Source organism: Rhinatrema bivittatum, chromosome 6, assembly GCF_901001135.1.
Source record: "Rhinatrema bivittatum chromosome 6, aRhiBiv1.1, whole genome shotgun sequence".
In the NCBI taxonomy this organism is placed as follows: domain Eukaryota; kingdom Metazoa; phylum Chordata; class Amphibia; order Gymnophiona; family Rhinatrematidae; genus Rhinatrema; species Rhinatrema bivittatum.
In genome coordinates, this window is record NC_042620.1 from 268,323,900 (window position 1) to 268,345,350 (window position 21,451).

The 21,451-nt window shown below is 47.0% G+C and overlaps 1 protein-coding gene across 1 annotated transcript in view; it reads left to right on the forward strand.

Moving 5' to 3' along the window:
* Window positions 1–21,451, forward strand: part of LOC115094272 (zinc finger protein 671-like) — a 150,208-nt gene that overhangs the window by 23,728 nt on the left and 105,029 nt on the right. The window contains exon 2 of the mRNA XM_029607159.1: window positions 2,333–2,445. Coding sequence (XP_029463019.1) covers window position 2,445 — 1 coding nt within the window. The 5' untranslated portion in view covers window positions 2,333–2,444. The remainder of the gene's footprint in view (window positions 1–2,332; window positions 2,446–21,451) is intronic.

The window sequence follows — 21,451 nt, forward strand, 5'->3', positions numbered from 1 at the left end:
AACCTGTTGCTATATTATAGCTGTTCATAATACAGATCATATTTCTAAGCTGTTCTTATTATAGTTATTAGTTCTCTGTAAGGCCTGTTTGCTATATTTTAGTTTTATATAAGCCGATATGATGATCCCCTACTAATGTCGATATATAAACATTTTCAAATAAATAAATAAATCTCTATTCTTTCTTACGGTCTGGCCCTTGAGAGGACTTGCCTGAAGAAGCACGGTTACTCAAAGGCCGTGACTGATGCCCTGCTTCGCGCGCGCAGGTTCTCAACATCTCTGGCATACATACAGATCTGGAGAATATTCGAAGCCTGGTGCAAGATACTCCCACAGAAGGCAAAGATCCCCATGATTCTGAAGTTTCTACAGGACGGTATGAAGAAGGGGTTTGTCACTGAACTCATTCAAGGTCCAAGTAGCCGTCCTCTCCTGCTTCAGAGCCAAGGTGAATGGTATCAGCCGATTAGCTCATCCGGATTTGACCAGTTTCCTAAAAGGGGTTAAGCAACTTCAGCCATCCCTAAAGTGGCCGGTGTCCCTATTGAACCTCAATCTGGTATTAGATTTCGTAGCAGGGGCTTCCTTCAGACCAATGTGTGGTCTGTCACTACGCCTCTTAACATTGAAGACGGTATTCCTGGTGACAGTATGTTCAGCTCGTCACATCTCTGAACTACAAGCACTATCCAGATTCTTGTGGCCTGGTTTTGGCCTCTGTTGGAAACAGGATGCTGGGCTTGATGGACCCTTGGTCTGACCCAGCATGGCAATTTCTTATGTATCCTCTCGGGAACCGTTCCTTGGGTTCACTCCTGGAACTATACAGCTGTGCACTGTCCCCTCCTTCCTACCAAAGTGGTTTCCGAGTTTCATTTGAACCAGGCCATTTCCCTACCTTCTCCGGATGAACATAAGGACTCGCAAGACTCACTCCTTCTCCATCTAAATGTCAGCAGACACCTGGTGCAATACCTGGAAAGATCGGAACTGGTGCACAACGGATTGCCTGTTCGTGCTTCACATAGGGAAGAAGCAAGTAGAAGCAGCCTCGCGGGCAACCATAGTCTGGATTCAAGAAGTAATCAAAGCACAACTTACATAGAGGCAGGAAAGCCTTTACCACTGCAGGTTAAGGCTCATTCTACTAGGGCCCAGGCAGTATCTTGGGCAGAAATCAAGTTGCTATCGCCTGCTGAGATCTGTCGGGCGGCAACATGTCTTCCCCACACATCTCCAGGTTCTAATGCCTGGATGTTCAGGCCCGAGAAGACGCAGCCTTCACAAGGGCAGTACTAAGTGGGCCATGGGCAACCTCCCGCCTTGCCCGGGAGTAGCTTTTGTACATCCCACTGGTCCTGAGTCCATCTGGGTACACGCTAGGAAATGGAGAAAATACTTACCTGATAATTTCGTTTTCCTTAGTGTAGACAGATGGACTCAGCATCCCGCCCACGGCTGCTCCAGAGGAGGACCTCAGAAAGCAAATCTCGAGACTAAGCAAATACGGGTAAGCCGTTGCCTACCCCTAGTTCGACACCCATAGTTGTCCGGTGTTGGCGTTAATTGGTTGAGTGCACTGGCGGTCTCTAGTTTTTGGAATCGGGTGAATCAGTTCATTCAAGTTTAAGATTTTTAATCAAGTTAATTGAGCAAGATATATCTACAATGGCTTTTCGAAGAGAATACTGAAGAGCTGAGGTTACTGCAGGGGTATATCTAGAGTGACGTCAGCTTTGAAATCTGTCTCCCATCTGCTAGCATAAGAGCACATAACCCATTGGTCCTGAGTCCATCTGTCTACACTAAGGAAAACAAAATTATCAGGTAAGTAATTTCTCCATTTATTTTCTAATAATTAGGACTGTTGTCTTTATCACAGTGGACTTGACTTATGTAAGTCTAGTAGGTGGTGTAGCTTTAAACTTATTTCCAGCTCTTGTTTAATGCAGCCATATGTATGTGTTACACATTGCATCACATTTGCACACTGGTGTCTGGTTTGTGTTATCTATAAATTGTAATACTTTTACCACAGAGAGCTGGGACATTAAAGGTGAGCAGCTTAAAGAATGTCACTAAAACTGGACTAAAATTTGTTTTGTGCGGAAAAGGTGACTAGACTCTAGACTTTTTTTTTTTTTTTAATCATTAGGTGTCAGATTGTAGTTTTCTCTCATATCTGTGGGAGAAAATGCTTAATACATGGTGGCTTAGATGAGTTTGAGTTCTGTTTATTTTTATGGTAGGTGGAGTATGCTACAGGAACTTAGTTCTGTTGTATAGAGAGCCATTATATTCTAAAGCATGATATCTTTTTCTGTAACAGGTGCTGCAGTCATCAGTCCTGGCATGTTACACAGAATAACACAAAAGGACGAGCTCTTTTTTGGCATTTTCGGACTTTGAAGGGAAGAAAATACATTAATGACATCAGTAAAAGTAAGTGAGGACATCAAGACTTAATAGAAACAGAGAAAAATATGGCAGATAAGGACCAAACAGCCTTTCTAGTTTGTCCAGTTTCATTCCTGGTGCAATACCAAGGGTGGTGGTGGTGGTGGTGCAATCGTCTCCTGAAGGTACATCTAGCAAGTCTGGGTTTTCAGAATTGCAGCAATGAATATGCTGAAACAATTTGCATGCACTTGGTCTCCAGTGTATGCAAATCTTTCATGCATATGCATTACAGATATTCTGAAAAATAGACTGGTTAGGGTATGCCTCCAGAAGGAGAGGGCTGGTAAACACTGCCATAGACTTCAGTTGATTGCTGCTTTCTCTTCATCTGTTCACAGCTATTAATCTTCTGTGCTTATTCCATGCTGCTATGAATTGTTACTGTTTTTGTCTCTGCTACCTCTTGTGATGCTCTTCCATGTATTTGCCATCCCTTCTAATCAAGAAAAATTATCTGTTAATCCCGAGTCTGCCACTTGGAGCCTCTTGTCGTGCCCTATTTAACATAACATTCCCTGTACGTACCCGGATCAGTCCAGACGGTGGGTTGAGCCTCCTGTCCAGCAGATGGAGACAGAGGAAAAACTGAAAGGGTATGCTATATCAGGACAGAGCCTACCCTGCATCCCTTCGGTATTTCTCTGTCTCCAGCAGATGCAGGCAGCTGAACCTGCGGCTCCTTTCCTTTCCTTAATTTGTCTCCTTGTGAGGTTTTTTCCTTCTTCTGTTTTCCGGATCAAGCAAGTATTACTCTAAATTTATATTTAAAAAAAAAAAAAAAAAAAGGGAAATTCAAAACTCCTGTTTTTTCAGTGAGACAGCCCTGTCTCCTTGCTCTTTTGGGATCCTAGAGGGAGCTTGATCTTTGTATTTCAACAGCCTCTGTCTCCATCTGCAAGACTGGAGGCTCAACCCACTGTCTGGACTGATCCGTGGAACTATAGGAACGAAAATTAGCAGATAAGAACCAATTTTCCTTTCTTTATTACATACCTTACCACCAAGGTGCTCAAGGTGTAGTACAACAGTTTAAAATACAATAAAAAAAAAAGTAGCAACACAGGTAAAATATAATAAATACTATTAAAATATTAAATATTAATAGCTTAATATCATTAGAGCCTATAAAGCAGCATACAATCAAAACATAAAATTGCAAACAAAATACATCGTCATTAGAAATCCACGGTTTTCCTTACGCTGAATTAGCCATGCTGTCCGCCTTGAGGTAGAGCTTTTCTCAGAGAGCAGAGAGCTCTTGTTCTGTGTGGCTGCGTGCATCTTCCTGTGCGATTGCCATCTTCAGTCCTGTTCTGCGCTGCCAGTTGCATGCAGAGTTTTTCTCTTCTCCTCGAAGTTTTTTTTTTCTTCAAAAACAGCACTTTCTTAGTGTGTAGCCAAATGGACTCGGGATCAATGGGTTATGTGCTCCCCTTCTAGCAGATGGAGATGGAGTCGGGTTTCAAAGCTGACATCACCTTAGATTCACCTCAGCTCCTCAGTATCTCTGTCTCCTAGCAGATGCGGACACTATCCCACACACTAGCACAGTGTTAAGAAATTTACAGCAAGAAGACAAAAATTTACCTTAAAGATCGAGCCCTGCTCTCCTGCGGTGATACCTAAGGGTCCCTCCCCTAGTTGAGAATTCCTGAGGTGAATTTTGATATCCCTCAGAGGCGTGCCTTGGTCCGGTAACCCCGGCATGGACTTAGCCCCTAGAGTGGCTGAAAGGCAGCGGGTGCATATCAGAGCGTGGTGGTAAAGGTAAAGCCCTCTTCCCCCACACCTGGAGACTGTTCTGGCATGCGATCGGTAAGCATCGAGACCAGGTAAGCTGAAAACTTTAAACTAAGGTCTCCGGGGCTCTGAGTGCCCTACCGATTTCGAATTTCACCCGGTGAGGTAAAAGGGAGCACCAATCGGGTTGAGCAGCCTTGGTTAGGCTAGGCCCCTGTCCGGTGCAGGGGGTCTGGACATGTGGAGACACTGGGGGCGTCATTGCCATCTTCCCTTAACTGGCGGTACGAGCGGGGCAGGCCAGACGGTCAACGCGTCCAACTTGTGTACCTTCAACTTAAGACTCGCGTGCAGCCGTGAGAACAACTAAACACACAGCTGCACTTAAAACTACACGCGCGCATTGTGCTCACACTCATAACTGCATGGACATTGAAGCACACTACCTGTGCATCTAGATATAGAGGCAATGGCACCGGTGTCCAAGAAGCCCAGAAGGCACTCTTTGCATAGCCTGCCACATCAGAGCTGCACAGTCTGAACTGGAGTCCTGCCTGTGTCGTCATTGCGAAGAAGCCCAGGGGGGACCAAAGCTTAGTCCCTCACTGAGGATGGGTCCGGAGCTACTACATAACGACAGCACCCTGGATCTTTGCAACTCCAAAATGGCATCTCCACAAGAGGACACCTCAGGGGCCCCTACTCCGCCTCCTCCTGGGGCTAACATAGACCCAGGGACCTTCTCTGGCTAGAATTTTTCCAGGGGCTGAAAGCCTTCATTCAGGCACAATCAGCCCCGGCTGTGACCCGTGGTCAACCCCTGCCGGAAGCACAAGATCCTCCTGGCCCTGTTCGGATGCCTCGAGACATGCCTCGCCTAAACAAGAATTTTCCTGACAGGGACCCGGACACCTCAGATGATGGTGGCACTCTGGAAGAAGGAGAAATCCCTCCAGGCCTGGAACCATACAGAACCATGCTTCACTTCTTCCACAGGGATGAATTAACAGCCCTTGTTTCCCAGACTCTGGGGATACCGACACGGATCCTATAGCGGAACTAGTGAAGAAACCCCCCTCTTGGTGTCCCTTTGTAAGGTCTCATGCTACTTCCCAATGATGGAAGCCATCCAGGAACTGATTGATCTGGAGTGGGATGCCCCGGAGGCCAGTTTTAAAGGAGGTCGGGCCTTGGAAGCCTTGTACCCTCTGGAACCAGTGACCAAGGAACGCCTGCATTTCCTGAAAGTGGACGCCATGGTCTATGCAGTCTCAAAGTGAACAACCATTTCCGTTGAGGGAGGGGCTGCATTGAAGGATACTCAGGATAGACTATTAGAATCCATCCTTAAGCAGGCCTTCGCAACAGCAATGACACTGCAGATTGCTTCCTGCTTGCTCCTCTCGAGAGAGGCAAATTACTCCAGAATGTATACCAGTGAAACGATTGAACCGGCAGCAGACTTGCTGACGGACGCAAGCTCAGATCTGGTGCATACCTCAGCCAGAGGAGTAGCCTCTGTAGTGGCGGCCAGAAGATAAGTTATGATTGCGGAATTGGTCTGCTGACGCGATCTCTAAAGCGAATCTCACAAGAATGCCCTTTAAAGGATCTCTTATTCAGAAGCGAATTGGTGAAGTTAGCCAGCAAGTGAGGCGAATCTCCAGTACCTTGACTACTGGAGGAAGGGGTAAAAGATCCCAGCACCCGTCCCCCAGAAGAACCAGGGGCAGGGGCTCTCAACACTTTCGATCCTACAGGAACTTGTAGTTCCAGGCACCTCATTCCTCCAGAAGATCCTAACTTTTTCGGAACAGACAGACCAAGAGGAGGAACAGGCCTGGGGGCAGGCTCCAGCTGTGCTCCCAAATGAGAACGGGCTGACCCATCCACAGGAAGAAGAAATAGGGGGTCGACGTTCCCTCTTCTACCAACGATGGGTCGCAATCACGTCGAACAAATAGGTACTAAACATTATTCGAGAAGGTTACTCTCTGGAGTTCCGCAGCATTCCTTGGGACAAATTTGATATCACCCTGCTACTCCCACACCAAAGATTGGCAGTGGAAACCACTCTGACAAGACTACTCAGTCTGAAGGCAATAACTCCGGTTCCTACGCCCCAGCAAAATACAGGACATTATTCCATCTATTTTATTGTCTCCAAGAAAAAAGGATCATTCCGACCCATCTTGAATCTCAAGAATGTCAACCGTCATCTGCGGATACTACACTTCTGCTTGGAGACTCTCCGCTCCGTAATGGCAGTACAACCGGGAGAGTTCCTAACCTCACATTCCAATCCATCAAGATCACCAGCATTTTCTACGCTTTGCGGTACTGGGGCATCATTACCAGTTCCGAGCGCTACCCTTCAGACTAGCAAACACCTCCAGAACATTCACCAAAATTAGGGTGGCTGTGGCGTCAACACTGAGGAAGGAAGGAATCTTGGTACACCCTTACTTGGACGACTGGCTGATCAGGGAGAAGTCTTCGGAAGAAAGCAGACAGGTGACTAGCAGAGTCAAGAACCTACTGCAGGAACTCGGTTGGATCGTGGAAATGGCCAAGAGCAATCTACAGCCCTCTCAATCTCAGTAGCAGGACCATCCCTCTGGAACTCTTTACCCAACCCTCTCCGCTTAATATCAAATCCTTATTTCAAAAAAGCTTTAAAAACATTCTTTTTTCAACAAGCATTTAATACTTCTACTAAGCATTTCCCCGATCAAAGATGAAGCTCTCATCTCCCCAAAACTCACCCATCAGACACATATTACCTCAACTTCTCCTCTATCATCCCATCTGCTTTCTTCCTAGGATATTTTAATCCAATAAGTTGCCACCCCCCCTTCATCCCTTTTACCTTCCCTATTCTGTTTACCCATGGCATGTTACCATTATAATTATTTTTTTTAATTAATAATTTCTTTTAGCTAGCAATTATCTAGCTACTTAGCTAAATTTATGTATTTTATGTTTATTTTAGTTATATTTTATTTTTATTTTTACTTTATTTTAACCTGTTGTAAACCGTTTTGATAAAATTTTATTTTAAAAAGCAGTATATAAATACTTTTAAATAAATAAATAAATTAAATACATGGGGGCCTGTTTTGACACCAAACAGAACAAGCTCTTCCTCCCTCCCCGAGGAGGAGGAAGCTGATGGAACAATTACGATTGATGACCAGTACACGTCCCAAGGCATGGGACTATCTTCAAGTCCGTGGGCTCATGGCACCAACCCTGGAGGTTGTTCTGTGGTCAAAGGCTCCCATGCGACCTCTCCAGTGCTCCTTAGTATCACGGTGGAACCCACTGTCCCAGGATTACTCAATCTGCCTCCAACTCCCAGCAGAGGTATGTTCTCAGCTTCAGTGTTGGCTACAGGAAGACCACCTGAGCGGGGGGAGTAAGCCTATCCCCACTGAACTGGATCATGCTGAGCACAGCAAGCCTATGAGGGTGGGGAGCTCACTGTCAGGAACTGATTGCCCAGGGACGATGGAACAAGGAAGAGGCGGGATGGAACATAAACAGCCTAGAAGCTCGAGCAGTCAGCAGGTGTCTCTGGAAATAGATCCTCTCATGGCGTGGGCAGAGGAAAATCTACAAGGAATCTTGGCCTCTCACATCACAGGCAAAGACAACGTCTCAGTGGACTTCCTCAGCAGAGAAAGCCTGGACTGGGGGGAATGGGCGCTGTCTACCAGAGCATTCCAACTGATAATAAATCACTGGGATCTCCCAGCCATGGACCTTCTGGCCACCTCTCTCAATGTCAGAGTCCCCAGGTTCTTGAGCCGAAGACGAGAGCCGCACTCCCAAGGGATCGACGCCCTCATCCAGACCTGGCCAGAGGAGGACTTGTACGTACGAGGCCCCCCCCCCCCCCCCCCCCCCCCATGGCTACTCCTGTGCAAGATCATCCGTAAGAGAACACCACAGGGGACTAGGTCTACTATTGGCCCCGGATTGGCCAAGACGCCCATGGTATGCAGACATGCAAAGACTCCTTGCGGGGAGCCCTCAGTGCCTACCTCCACACAGGGATCTTCTCCAGCAGGGCCCGATTCTTCACGAAGATCCTTCTTGATTCTCTTACGGTCTGGCCCTTGAGAGGACTCGCCTGAAGAAGCATGGGTACTCCAAAGCCATGATTGACACCCTGCTCCACGCGCGGAAGTTCTCAACATCTCTCGCATACATTCGGATCTGGAGAATATTTGAAGCCTGGTGCGAGGACTGGGGTTTCTCCACGGATGGCCAAGATTACCATGATCCTGGAATTTCTACAGGATGGTATGAAGAAAGGGTGGTCTCAACTCCCTCAAAGTTCAAGTAGCAGCCCTCTCCTACTTTAGAGCCGAAGTGAGCAGAATCAGTCTATCAGCGCATCCGGACTTGGCCTGTTTCCCAAAAGGGGTGAAGCAACTTCGACTGCCCCTATAGAACCTCAATTTGGTATTAGACTTTCTAGCGGGGACTTCCTTCAGACCAATGCACAGTCTCACTGTGCCTCTTAACATTGAAGACAGTATTCCTGGTGGCAATATGTTCTGCCTATCGCATCTCCAAGCTACAGGCACTATCCTGTCGGGAACTGTTCCTTTGGTTCAATCCTGGAACGATACAGCTTCGCACCGTTCTCTCCTTTCTACCGAAGGTGGTCTCTGAGTTTCATTTGAACCAAGCCATCTCCGGAGGAACATAAGGACTCTGAAGACTACCGCCGCCTTCGCCATCTAAATGTTGGCAGACTCCTGATCCCATAGCTGGAACAATCGCAACAGGTGCACAAAACGGATCGCCTGTTTGTACTCCACAGCGGGTAGAATCAAGGCGAAGCTGCCTCATGAGTGACCATGGCTCACTGGATTCAAGAAGTAATCAAGGCAGCCTACATAGAGGCAGGAAATCCCTTACCCCTACATGTTAAGGCTCATTCTACTACGGCCCAGATAGTATCCTGGGCAGAAGCCAAACTGCTGTCGCCTGTCGAGCATCGACATGGTCCTCCTTACACACCTTCACTAGATTCTACTGCCTGGATGTCCAGGCCCAAGAAGACGCAGCCTTCGCAAGGGCAGAACTAACTGGACAATGGGCAGCCTCCTGCCCTGTCCTGGAGTAGCTTTTGTACATCCCACTGGTCCTGAGTCCATCTGGCTACACGCTAGGAAATGGAGAAATTACTTACCGGATAATTTCATTTTCCTTAGTATAGACAGATGGACTCAGCATCCCGCCCATGGTTGCCCACAGAAAAGGAGGGCCTTAGAAAGAGAACCTAGAGATTAAACAATTACGGGTAAGCCGTTGCCTATCCCTAGTTCAGGACACCTGCAGTTAGTCCTATTATCTGAAAGAGTAAATATCCAATTCACATTTACCCATTCTAGTCCTCTCATGATTTTAAAGACCTCTATCATATCCCCCCTCAGCCATCTCTTCTCCAAGCTGAACATCCCTAACTTTTCTTTTCCTCATATCATTTTCGTCACTTTTCTCTGTACCTTCTCCAGTGGAACTATATCTTTTTTTTGCGATGTGGTGACTAAAACCACAGACAGTACTCTAGGTACAGTCTCACAATGGAGTGATAGGGGCATTATGACATTCACCATTCCCTTCCTAATATAGTTTGCCTTTTTTGACCATTGCAGCACACTGAGCTGACTTATTGTATTATCCACTATGACGCCTAGATCCTTTTTCCTGGATGGTAATTCCTAATATGAAACCTAGCATGGGTTATCTTTCATCACCTTGTACTTGTCCACATTAAACTTCATCTGCCATTTGGACACCCAATCTTTCAGTCTCACAAGGTCCTCCTGCAATTTATCACAATCCACATGTGGTTTAACCACTCTGAATAATCTTGTCATCTGCAAATTTGATCACACATCGTTCCTCTTTCCAGATCATTTATAAATATATTAAGTACCAGTCCAAGTACAGATCCCTGAGGCACTCCACTGTTTTACCTTTTTCTAGAAAACGGATTTTTCCTAGCCTGTAGCAGATGGACTCAGGACCAATGGGTACAGTATACTCCTGATAGCAGTTGGAGGCAGATCAGATTTCAATCTGATGTCAGCCCCCTAGTACATATACCCCTGAAGGAAGTGCAGCTCTTCAGTATTTTCTGTCTACATAGCAGTTAGGGACTATCTGCACGCGCTCACAGCGTTAGAACAAATTCAATGGAGAAAACACCACATTTGGAAGAAAACTTACCTCTAAAGACGAGCCCCGCTCTCCTGTGGTGATACCCTCTGGTCCCTCCCCCAGTTGAGAATTCCCGAGGTGATTTCTGTGGTCCCTCGGAGGTAAGCCTCGGTCCGGCGGCCGATTCGCGGCGAGGACCCTAGCGGGTGCACCCTCAAGTGTGGCAGTGAAGGTATTTGCCCTCTCCCCCCGCAGCCGGAGACCACCCGGAACGAAACCGGGATGCGCCGAAGACAAGGTAAGGTAGAAATCTTCAGCATAGACTCCGGTCTCTGAGGAGTCGCACAGGTCGCCGGCCGGGACCAGTGCCGCCGGGTTGATCCGCCCTAACAGGGCCAGGCTCCGGTTAGTTACAAGGGTCCTCCCACGTGGAGACCCTCCGAGGTGGTCGCCATATTGCCCGTGTGGTCGCAGTCGCCATCTTGGCCCTATTCGCCGCTCTGTCCGCCGTCTCGATCCGGGCGCACAAGGCTAGCTAGGCGCACAAAATACCTGTGCGCATAAAGTTACACGCACAAGAGCCGTGTGCATAAGTTATACGTGCAGCGCGCACCTACCGGGCTGAGCGCATACCGGCGACTTGAGCGCACATCTATGCGCACAACCCGCATGCACATCTTTGACGCGCCGCAGCGCATAAGGATTTACGCGCCTATAGCCATGGCACCACCGGAAACAGAGATCAAGGCTCAAGGCCTCTGCCCAGCATGCCATATCAGAGCCGCACAAAGCGAAGAGGTCAACGCCCTGTGCGCCCAGTGCGAGGAGTCCCTGGGAGATCCAGTCCAGGGCCAGTCTCACCCAGCGCAGAGTACTAGCTCCTCAGTGAGTACCCCAGACCTAGCAAATTCTAGCGGGACCCCCAAGGACTCAACGCCCCTTAGCGTGGACCCAGCATCTATCTCATGGGTGGAAATCTTCAAAGGGCTACACACCTTCATTTACATGCAGACAGAGCCTCCGGCTAAACAGCCACAGCCTCCACCAGAAGACCTTTATGCCCCAGGCCCCTCTAGGCTTAGACAAATGTTTCCACCGCCCAGAAGCCCCACCTATGGGGACACGGACAAATCTGAAGAGGAAGCAGAGCCCCTAGAAGAGGGGGAACTCCCCCAGGGACAGAGCCTCACCGAACCATGAGACGCTTCTTCACCAAGAATGAGCTCCCAGACCTGGTCACCCACAGCCTGAAGGAGCTCGCTATCCCGGGCTCAAGTACTTCGGGGGAGCCTAAGACTAATCCCCTGCTAGAGGGCCTCCGCCAGACCTCCCGCCATTTCCCTCTGTTACAAGCCATCCAGCAGCTAATTGACCTGGAATGGAGTGCTCCAGAGTCCACATTCAAAGGGGGACGAGCTATGGCAGCCATGTTACCCCCTGGACCTGGCGGCCAAAGACCTTCTGACATGCCCAAAAATGGATGTCATGGTCTGCGCGGTCTCGAAGCACACTACTATCCCAGTGGAGGGAGGAGCAGCACTCAAAGATGCTCATGACCGGCGTCTGGAATCCATCCTTAAACAGTCCTTTCGCATCGCTGCTATATCCCTACAAATAGCGGCCTGCTGCACCATTGTGATACGTGCCTGCCTATCTCAGACCAGGAGCAACACCCCTGGGGAGGCCATGGAACCAGCAGTATCATTCCTTGCGGATGCTGCTTCCGAGGAGTGTCATCAACTGTGGTTGCCAGGAGACAACTCTGGCTCCGAAGCTGGTCAACTGATGCATCTTCCAAAATGTGTCTCACAAGGATGCCCTTCAAAGGATCCCTCCTGTTAGTCAGCGAACTAGAGAAACTGGCCAACAAATGGGGCGCGTCCCCATTGCCGCGCCTACCGGAGGACAGGAATAAGAGAAACCAGCGACCCTTTCCCCGGTCCTCCAGGGGCAGAGGTTCACAGCGCTTCAATCTTACAGAAGCAACTATCAAGCGCCCCGCCCTATGGGCAGGTACCAGTCCTTTCGGAACAAGCACAAGAAGAGGGGAACCAGCTCTGGTCCAGGCCCCAGCCGCACCCCACAATGAGATTCAGCCGACCCGTCTAAGGGAAGAAACCATAGGGGACAGACTAGGCCTATTCTACCACAGGTGGGTTCTAGCCATCATTCGAGAGGGGTACTACCTGGATTTCCTACGAACCCCTCCGGACAAGTGGAAGCTACACTGACCAGACTACTGGCCCTCGAGGCCATAACCCCAGTGCTTCCACAAGAAACAAATACTGGGCATTATTCCATTTATTTTATCATCCTCAAGAAAGAGGGGACGTTGAGGTCCAGGATGGACCTGAAGTCGGTCAACCGCCACCTGATTCCCCGCTTCCGCGTGGAAACCTTATGCTCCGTAATAAGGGTGATACAACCGGGAGAGTTTCTCACATCCCTGGATCTTTCGGAGGCCTACCTACACATCCCAATTCATCAGGAACATCAGCGCTTCCTATGCTTCAAAATCCTGGACCATCCCTACCAGTTCCGGGCACTACCTTTCGGGTTAGCCACAGCACCCTGGACGTTCACCAAGATCATAGTGGTGGTGGCGGCGGCAACACTGAGGAAGGAAGGAATCCTCAGACACCCTTACCTAGACGATTGGCTGATCAGGGCGAAATCCCCAGAGGAAAGCCGCCAAGCAACCAACAGAGTCAAAACTCTACTGGAGAGCCTCGGATGGGTGGCCAACACAAACAAAAGTTGTCTGCAGCCCTCACAGTCTCTAGAATACCTAGGAGTCCGATTCGACACCAAAGACAAGGTCAGCCTGACTCCAACAAGGAGATCAAAACTGAGGAACCGGTTACAAATCCTGCTGAGCAAACCTTGTCCCACAGCATGGGATTACCTACAAGTCCTCGGTCTGGCATCCACACTGGAAGTAGTGCCATGGGCGCGAGCTCACATGAGACCCCTACAGCGCTCACTTCTATCGCGATGGAATCCACTGTCTCAGAACTACACTGTATGTCTGTCACTACCGGGCAGAGTCCGGACCCAGCTACGTTGGTGGCTGCAGGTCAGCCACCTGAGCCAGGGAACAAGATTTTCACCAACCTGGACCCTGCTCACCACAGACATCAGCCTACGAGGATGGGGAGCATACTGCGAGGAGTTAACCTCCCAAGGGCAGTTGAATGCAGAAGAGTCAGGATGGAACATCAATCGCCTAGCAGCGTGGCTGGTCAGACTAGCCTGCCTACGATTCGCTTGCAGACTCCGAGACAAAGCGGTCAGAGTAATGTCTGACAATGCCACAACAGTGGCCTACATCAACCGGCAGGGGGGAACCAGAAGCCAACAGGTGTCTCTGGATAATAGACCCCCTAATGTCGTGGGCGGAAGTAAACCTCCAGGAGATCTCAGCCGTCCACATCGCCGGGAAAGACAACATCACGGCGGACTACCTCAGCAGAGAAAGTCTACCCAGGGGAATGGAAGCTGTCATCTGCAGCGTTCCAAATGATAGTGAACCGTGGGGGACACCAGACATGGACCTTCTGGCAAACTGGTCCAACGCGTGGGAACTTCAGTCCCAGGGGATCAATGCCCTGGTACAGACCTGGCCACAGGGGACCCTATTATACGCCTTCCTGCCGTGGCTCCTATTGGGTGCAATCATTCACAAGATACAGCTACACAGGGGACTAGTACTTCTGGTGGCCCCGGACTGGCCAAGAAGACTGTGGTATGCAGACATGAGAAGACTACTGGCAGGGGACCCCCCTGCTACTGCCTCCACACAGAGACCAACTTCAACAAGGAGAACAGAACGGGCTATAGAAGGGTCTGTCCCTCAACTCCATCAAGGTACAAGTGGCCGCATTGTCATGCTACGGCTCAAAGAGTGAGGGCGACAGCATAGCCTCTCACCCGGACGTTTCACGCTTCCTGAAAGGAGTCAAACAATCCGCCCACCACTAAAGTGGCCGGTACCTCTTTGGAATCTCAACCTGGTCCTGGATTTCCTAGCAGGAGCCTCCTTCAGGCCCCTCCGAGGTCTGTCCCTCCGTCTGTTAACGTTAAAGACAGTATTCCTGCTGGCAGTTTGTTCAGCCTGCCGCATTTTGGAACTGCAAGCACTGTCCTGCCATGAGCCGTTCCTCAGGCTCACCCCGGGAACCATCCAGCTACGCACGGTCCCTTTGTTCCTTCCCAAAGTGGTGTCACACTTCCATCTTAACCAAACCATCTCGCTACCATCGCCAGATGAGTTGAAGAATTTGGAAGAAGCTCGTAGTCTACGCCACCTCAACATCGGCGGACTCCTATCCAGATACCTGGAAATGTCAGAACCCGTATGAAAAACGGACCACCTATTCGTCCTTCACAGTGGGAAGAGACAAGGGGAAGCGGCCTCGCAGGCAACCATAGCCCGCTGGATCAAGGAAGTCATCAAGGTGGCCTACGTAGAAGCAGGCAAGCCACCGCCTCTACAGGTCAAGGCCCATTTGACTAGGGCCCATGCAGTGTCCTGGGCAGAAACCAGAATGCTGTCACCCGCTGAGATTTGCAAGGCGGCGACATGGTCCTCCATCCACACCTTCTCCAGATTCTACCGCCTGGATGTTCAGGCTTGGGAGGACAAGGCATTTGCAAGGGCAGTACTAAGTGGGTCATGGGCAGCCTCCCACTTGGTTTGGGAGTAGCTTTTATACATCCCATTGGTCCTGAGTCCATCTGCTACATGCTAGGAAATGAAATTATTTACCTGATAATTTCGTTTTCCTTAGTGTAGACAGATGGACTCAGCATCCCACGCTTGGCTGCCGTTACACATGGAATTTCAAATGATTCAAGGGTAAGCCATGTTTTCATTCACCTAGGACACCCACCCTACCGAGTGCCGACATTTTCCTGTTGAGTACACTGGCAGTCTCCAGCTATAGCCAATTCAGCCAGTTCAAGTTAATCAAATTAGTCACACACATCCACAATGCTTTTCGAGGAGAATACTGAAGAGCTGCACTTCCTGCAGGGGAATATGTATTAAGGGCGGACTTCAGATTGAAATCTGATCAGTCTCCAACTGCTATCAGGAGTACACTATACCCATTGGTCCTGAGTCCATCTGTCTACACTAAGGAAAACGAAATTATCAGGTAAGTAATTTCTCCAATTTAGCCTTACTGTTTTCTGTCTTTTTAACCAGATTACAGTCCATGAAAGGACATCGCCTCCTATCCCATGACATTTTGGTATTCTTAGAAGCCTCTCATGAGTGACTTTGTCAAATGCCTTCTGAAAATCCAAATACTCCTCATCTACTGGTTTACTATTCTCGTTTAGTCACCTCTTCAAAATAATGTAGCAGATCTGTGAGCCAAACTTCCTTTGGGTAAATCCATGCTGCCTGTGTTCTATTAAGCCATGTCTATAGATTCTGTGATTTTGTTCTTTAGAATAGTTTCCTCTGTTCTTCCTGGCACTGAAGTCAGGGTCACTGGCCCTTTATAAATATTGCGGTTACACTGGCCACCCTTCTGTCTTCAAATACAATGGATGATTTTAATGATAGGTTACAAATTTTTACTAATAGATCTGAAATTTCATTTTTGAATTCATTCAGAACCCTGGCATGTATACCATTCGATCCAGGTGATTTGCTACGCTTTAGTTTGTCAATCTGGCCTACTACATCTTCCAGGTTCACCGTAATTTGTTTAAGTTCATCTTAATCATCACCTTTGAAAATAGTCTCCAGATCCAGTGTCTCCCCAACATCCTTATTAAACACAGAAGCAAAGAATTCATTTAGTCTTTCTGTGATGGCCTTATCTTCCCTAAGAGCCCCTTTAACCCCTTGATCATATAACAATCCAACAGATTCCCTCACAGGTTTCCTGCTTCGGATATATTTTAAAATGGCCAGCTTTATTTCAGTTTCTCTTAGCCTGTCTTATCAATGCTTAACTTGCTTATGCTTTTTCCTATTTTCTTCCAATGGATCCTTCCAGTTTTTGTAGGACTTTTTTTGGCTAAAATAGCCAAAAAGCATAAACATACTGACTAGAACTGGTCCCATGACAGATCATAAAGGTACTCCACTAATCCCTCTTTTTAGAATGAACTCCATTTATCTTGACTAGTTTCCAGCCCCACCTTCAGTCCCACACCCAGACAGTCCCATTAAATGTCTTGAAAGGGAAAGGCTTTTGCCTCAATCAGTTGTGGGACTGTCTTGGGTTTCTGTGCAGATGACTGCACGGGTTGCTACATAGAGCTTGAGCATGTGGTTTTACGTGAAAAATGTCACATGTAATTGTTTTTGTGCATGTATATCATTAGCATACTCCATTATTATATCCCCTGTGTGCAGAAAAGCAGCACTGATTTCAGCACAGGTCTTCACATCAGCCCTATAAAGATTTATTGCTCTATTTTTAGTTTAGCGCACTGTGGACTTTTTTTTTTAACTTCGCAAAAACTTTCCCACTCTGCCAGTCTGTCCTTAAAGAAGTTGTTTCCTTTCTGCCTTGTTCTTATATTAAACCATACTATCTCATCCCTAGAGCAGAGATAACAATCTATTGGGTCATTAGAAACATTCCCTATGTGTAAGTATGAGTATTCTGTTTCATTTATCTGAGGATTGCCCCTTAAAGGAAGGTCAAAAATCTTTTTTTTTTTTTTTTTTTGACCCATTAGATTCTTCCTGCTCGTTTGGAGTCCCTATTCAGTTGGAACCAGGGATGAGATCTGGTGCAATGGGCCTTCATTCTGCACTTCCTAGGAATTTTTTTTTTCTCTATTTTATATTCTGTTCCTAATCCTTCTGATTCTGCGGATGGAATGATTCAATTTACAACTGGTAGATTAAATTCTCCCATCTGTAACATCTCTCCTTTCACTTTGTCTTTGGCTAGATCTTTCTAGCCAGCAGTTTTGCCTATTATAGATCACTCTGGTATAAAAGGATGTCATAGTCTCCTTTCCAAGGATACCCGCAGTCCCTCTTTCTTTCCCTATATATCCTGCATTTCAGTTGTTTTAATATTGTAGGGAAACGATAGTTTGAATGTAAATGTCATTTTAAAACTCATTTTACTGGACAGCATGGGGCACTGTTCCATAGTCAGCTGGTACTGAAGGGGTTAATCTCAGAGCCAGCTGATGACATTGCTGCTGATGTTGAGTTGGAAAGAATGACAGTTAAACTGTGAAAGTGTTTTAGCAGCAGTTGAGAGAGATACCCACAGCTGGGTTTGGACTGCTAAATGTTGCTTGGGATTGTCACTGTTAACTGAGATAGGGGCAGTGTTCAGTTCTGCGGTGACATTTAGTAAGAGGTAGATGTTAGCCAATCTTTTTTTCTTTTTCCCCTGCCTGCTGCTGCAGTTTAGGTAGTATCTTATCTTCACTGTTACTTTTTAATAATCTTTCATTTATTACTGCTGTGTTTGCAACTGATTATATCCCAGATAAGTGAGAAGTAGTGTGATACCAATGTTCTGGATAAGTGGTCTATGAGCACTTTTCTGGGTGTTGAGACCCAGGATTGTGAAGTTGGTTCGCTTGTGGGCAGGGAATTTGCCCAAAGGCAATTTGAACCTGATTTGGTGGTGGCCAAGAGCCATATGCCCAGGTGTAGGTGACACTTAATGCAGTACCTGTTGGGATCCTAAAGTGACCATGAGTTCAATGTCTGGGTGCTAGAGGAAGCATGAAGACATTGTGACAGTTTCTTGCATAATGTGCTGCTGCTCCTCTACTTTCTCTGCCTCTCATATCCATTCTGAACATTCTAGCTGGTATGGTAGTATCCTGGTCATAGGACTCGGTGTCCCACGTGTCTGTGATAGCAATAATATATAGATCTGTCTCCACAATTAGAGCTTTCAAGCCTGGACTTTTAGGGGGCAATGAAACAGCAGAGAGCCTACAAGCTAATTTTCAAAGGGACTCCCTATGGACTTTTCTCTTTGAAAATTCAGGCACCTTCAGAAAGCAGGTATTTTGTATCTGCATACTTTGCATGCACTTTAAAGCAGGCACAGAAGTATTCACAGGAAAGTATGCATGTTGGAATTTTAAAATGAAATTCCCTGCAATTACACTCCTTCCTCCCATCTAACCCCATTCCTTTTTTTTTTTTTTTTTTTTTTTTTTTTTTGAAGCATACATAAATGAGCTGCAGTGGTTGGGGGCTGGGGGATTTTACAACACCCCATTTTTGTTTATGGGTAAAATGCTGCTTTACTTGAATAAATGATTTTGAAAATAGTTTTTATTACCTAGACTGAGCATCTGTGCTTAACTTCCTGATATTCCTCCTTGCTTTCTCTTCCCTTTATGTTACCTCACGCCTGCCCCTTTTCTCATCTTTGTTCCTTACAAGTAATCTGAGAGCCTCACTTCTGTGCTTTTCTTCTCTAGCTACATTTGATTGAAGTAATGGACTTTCTATAATATTTATTGCTCAAACACTTTCATGGTTTGTGACTTTTTAATTTCAAAATAAAATATTTAACTGAAACCTTGCTTGTGTGGTATGAGTTGGGACACTTTTCGCTGAAAATCATGCATAATCTTCCTAGCTATTCAAATGAAATTTTGGGAACAAAAGACTCCATTTCAAGAGATTTGTAATTATCACTGTACTGAATTGTATAGAAAAAAACATTTATAACACCTAATCGTTAATGTGATTGAAAAGAATTGCACAGTAGACGAGAAACCTCAAGAGTAAAGTGGAAGTCCCAAGACCAACCATGCTGTATGTGTGGGGAAAGTTTGGCTATCTAGATCTTTGAAAATATTCTGAGAATCAGAGTTTAATGTAAAGCCACAAAATCAAAGCAAAGAAAGTGGTATTGAAAAGTAATATGGCTAAGGAGCTGACGATAATGTTACAGGAGTCTTGTGCTAGTTTTGTTTCTCCCGCAGTTTGAACACGATATCCTGAAGTCATATGGATACATGAGAAATCAGGTTCCTGGAAGAAGTAGATTAATATGCATCAGGGAAAAAGAAATAATCATCTGAGTCTCAGTTGGTTTCAAATCTAGATTCACATAGATTATTTTTTTGTGGAGAGTCTGAAGAGAAGATATCGGGCAGATAACTCCTAGTATAATAGATAATCTGATAAAATCCTCTGATTAAGAAAATGAGCAGATCCCTATCATTACAGGAGACTAAAAATAAGAGTTGGCTTGGGCTGTACTGTTGGCAGAAGATTAATGACAGATTTTTTTCTTACATGCTGCATTTTAAAGATGCTATATTGGAAGTTCCTTTACATACCCGGATCAGTCCAGATTCCTGGGTTGTGCATCCCTGCCAGCAGATAAACAGTTTTACCGACACTATACATAACCTAATGTGCCACCTGCAGTCTTCAATATTTCTCTGGTAGATGGTGTTAAAACCTGCTGACTGGAGTGTTTAAAAGAAAAAAAAAAAGATAGTGTCCTCCCATGAAGTTGTTATGTTCTGGTGGGGCCATCCCTCCTGGTTGAGGTGGGCGAGCAGGGGATTGATGACCCTTGATATGCTTCTGCCCTGAGAGAGCAATGAAATCTGGTGGTGCCGGATCCCTTATGCCTCTTCTCTCCGCTTGGCTGCGGTCCCTTTGGATCCTGGAAGATTTTCAGGGAAGTAAGGTGTTTTTTGTGTTTTTGTTTTTTGTTTTTTTTAAAAGAGAAAATATATAATATGGAGGCAACCTCTCCTGCTGAGTGGGAAAGGAGATAGCAACCGGTGACTTTGGGTGATTGAGTCTGGCTACTCAGTTGGTAATGCCTGGATGTATGTTTGTGGTCAGTGGGCAGGCATTCAGTGGCATCTTGGCAGACTCGCCCAGTGCAAAGCAATTGTTTTACAAATTTTTAATTGCAAGAGAATAGAGCTGCTGTGCTCTATCCTGCTGGTTGCAAGAGCGGGAAGTCATTGCTCAGATTAATATTGCATCGCCGCCTTGCTAGCTCCCGCTGAGAGCTAGAGGAGAAGTTTGCTGATGGCAGGCAAAGCTTTCCCACTTAGTACAGGCAAAGTGTTTGGCCCGTGGTTATGTGTGCTCCCACTGATAGTGGGAAGGGGAGCTCGTGGTGCCATGATGGTCATTCACACTGAGCACATCCTGGATGGTTGCAGCGCGAGTGTGCTCCAGCAGCATCAGAAACGCAGACGGTTAATTTAGAAGTGTGTGCTCACTCTTTGGAGCAGAGAGGAGGCTGGTGGCATCAAGGCGAGTGGGGGCTCTCGGTGCACGCTTTTAAATTGGCAGGCAGCATGGTAATCATCTCTGCAGGAGGCGAAGTCCAGGGGTGCTGTTGCAGGGTTTTCCCTTTTATGGTAATGACTTGGGGGAAAGCGGTCCTGAGGGAAGCAGGGGGGAGCAGTTCCACAGGGCCATGACAGAGGTTCCTGTCAATCACGCCTGATGCACATAGGAAGGCAGGATCTGTGGGGCAGGTTTAGCGTGTCTGGTTTTAGCCCGTGGAAGGAAAATAGTTCTATCCCAGCCACTCGGGCTGGAGGGAGAGAACTTCTCTCTCTCTCCTGGTAAAGTTCAGGGCAGTAGTTCGGCAGGCAATGGTGTCTGGCAGCTGTTTTAATATCTTGGGCAGTGGCCAAATCCTATGGATCTCCTCCGGTGGGGGTGAAAGAATTAGAGTACAGAGGATATTTCCAAGGGAAATTCTAAGGGGGCTGGCTTTGATGCACCCCTTCTGGATCTGTGCTGTTTTAATTTGCTTCTGTTGTTCTACAGCATGATCTACTCAGTTCTTAGTGCCCTTTTTGGGGGGAAGAGTCCCCTGATAGAGCAGGCTGAGGATTTCTGCCCTGATGGGCATTGCAGATGCTATATATATCTTTTTTTGCTCCCTGAGATGCACTTGGTGGCACAATGGCTTGGGGGAGCTATGGTCTCAAAAAGGGGCAGCCTTTCTGTTGAGTGTGGGCTGTGGTGTTTTTTTGTCTTTTTTTTATGACAATCTAAGGTTCTGGTTAACATTCTGGTTTACAGACTTTTGATCCGTACCTTGATTCCGCATGACCTTTAGGA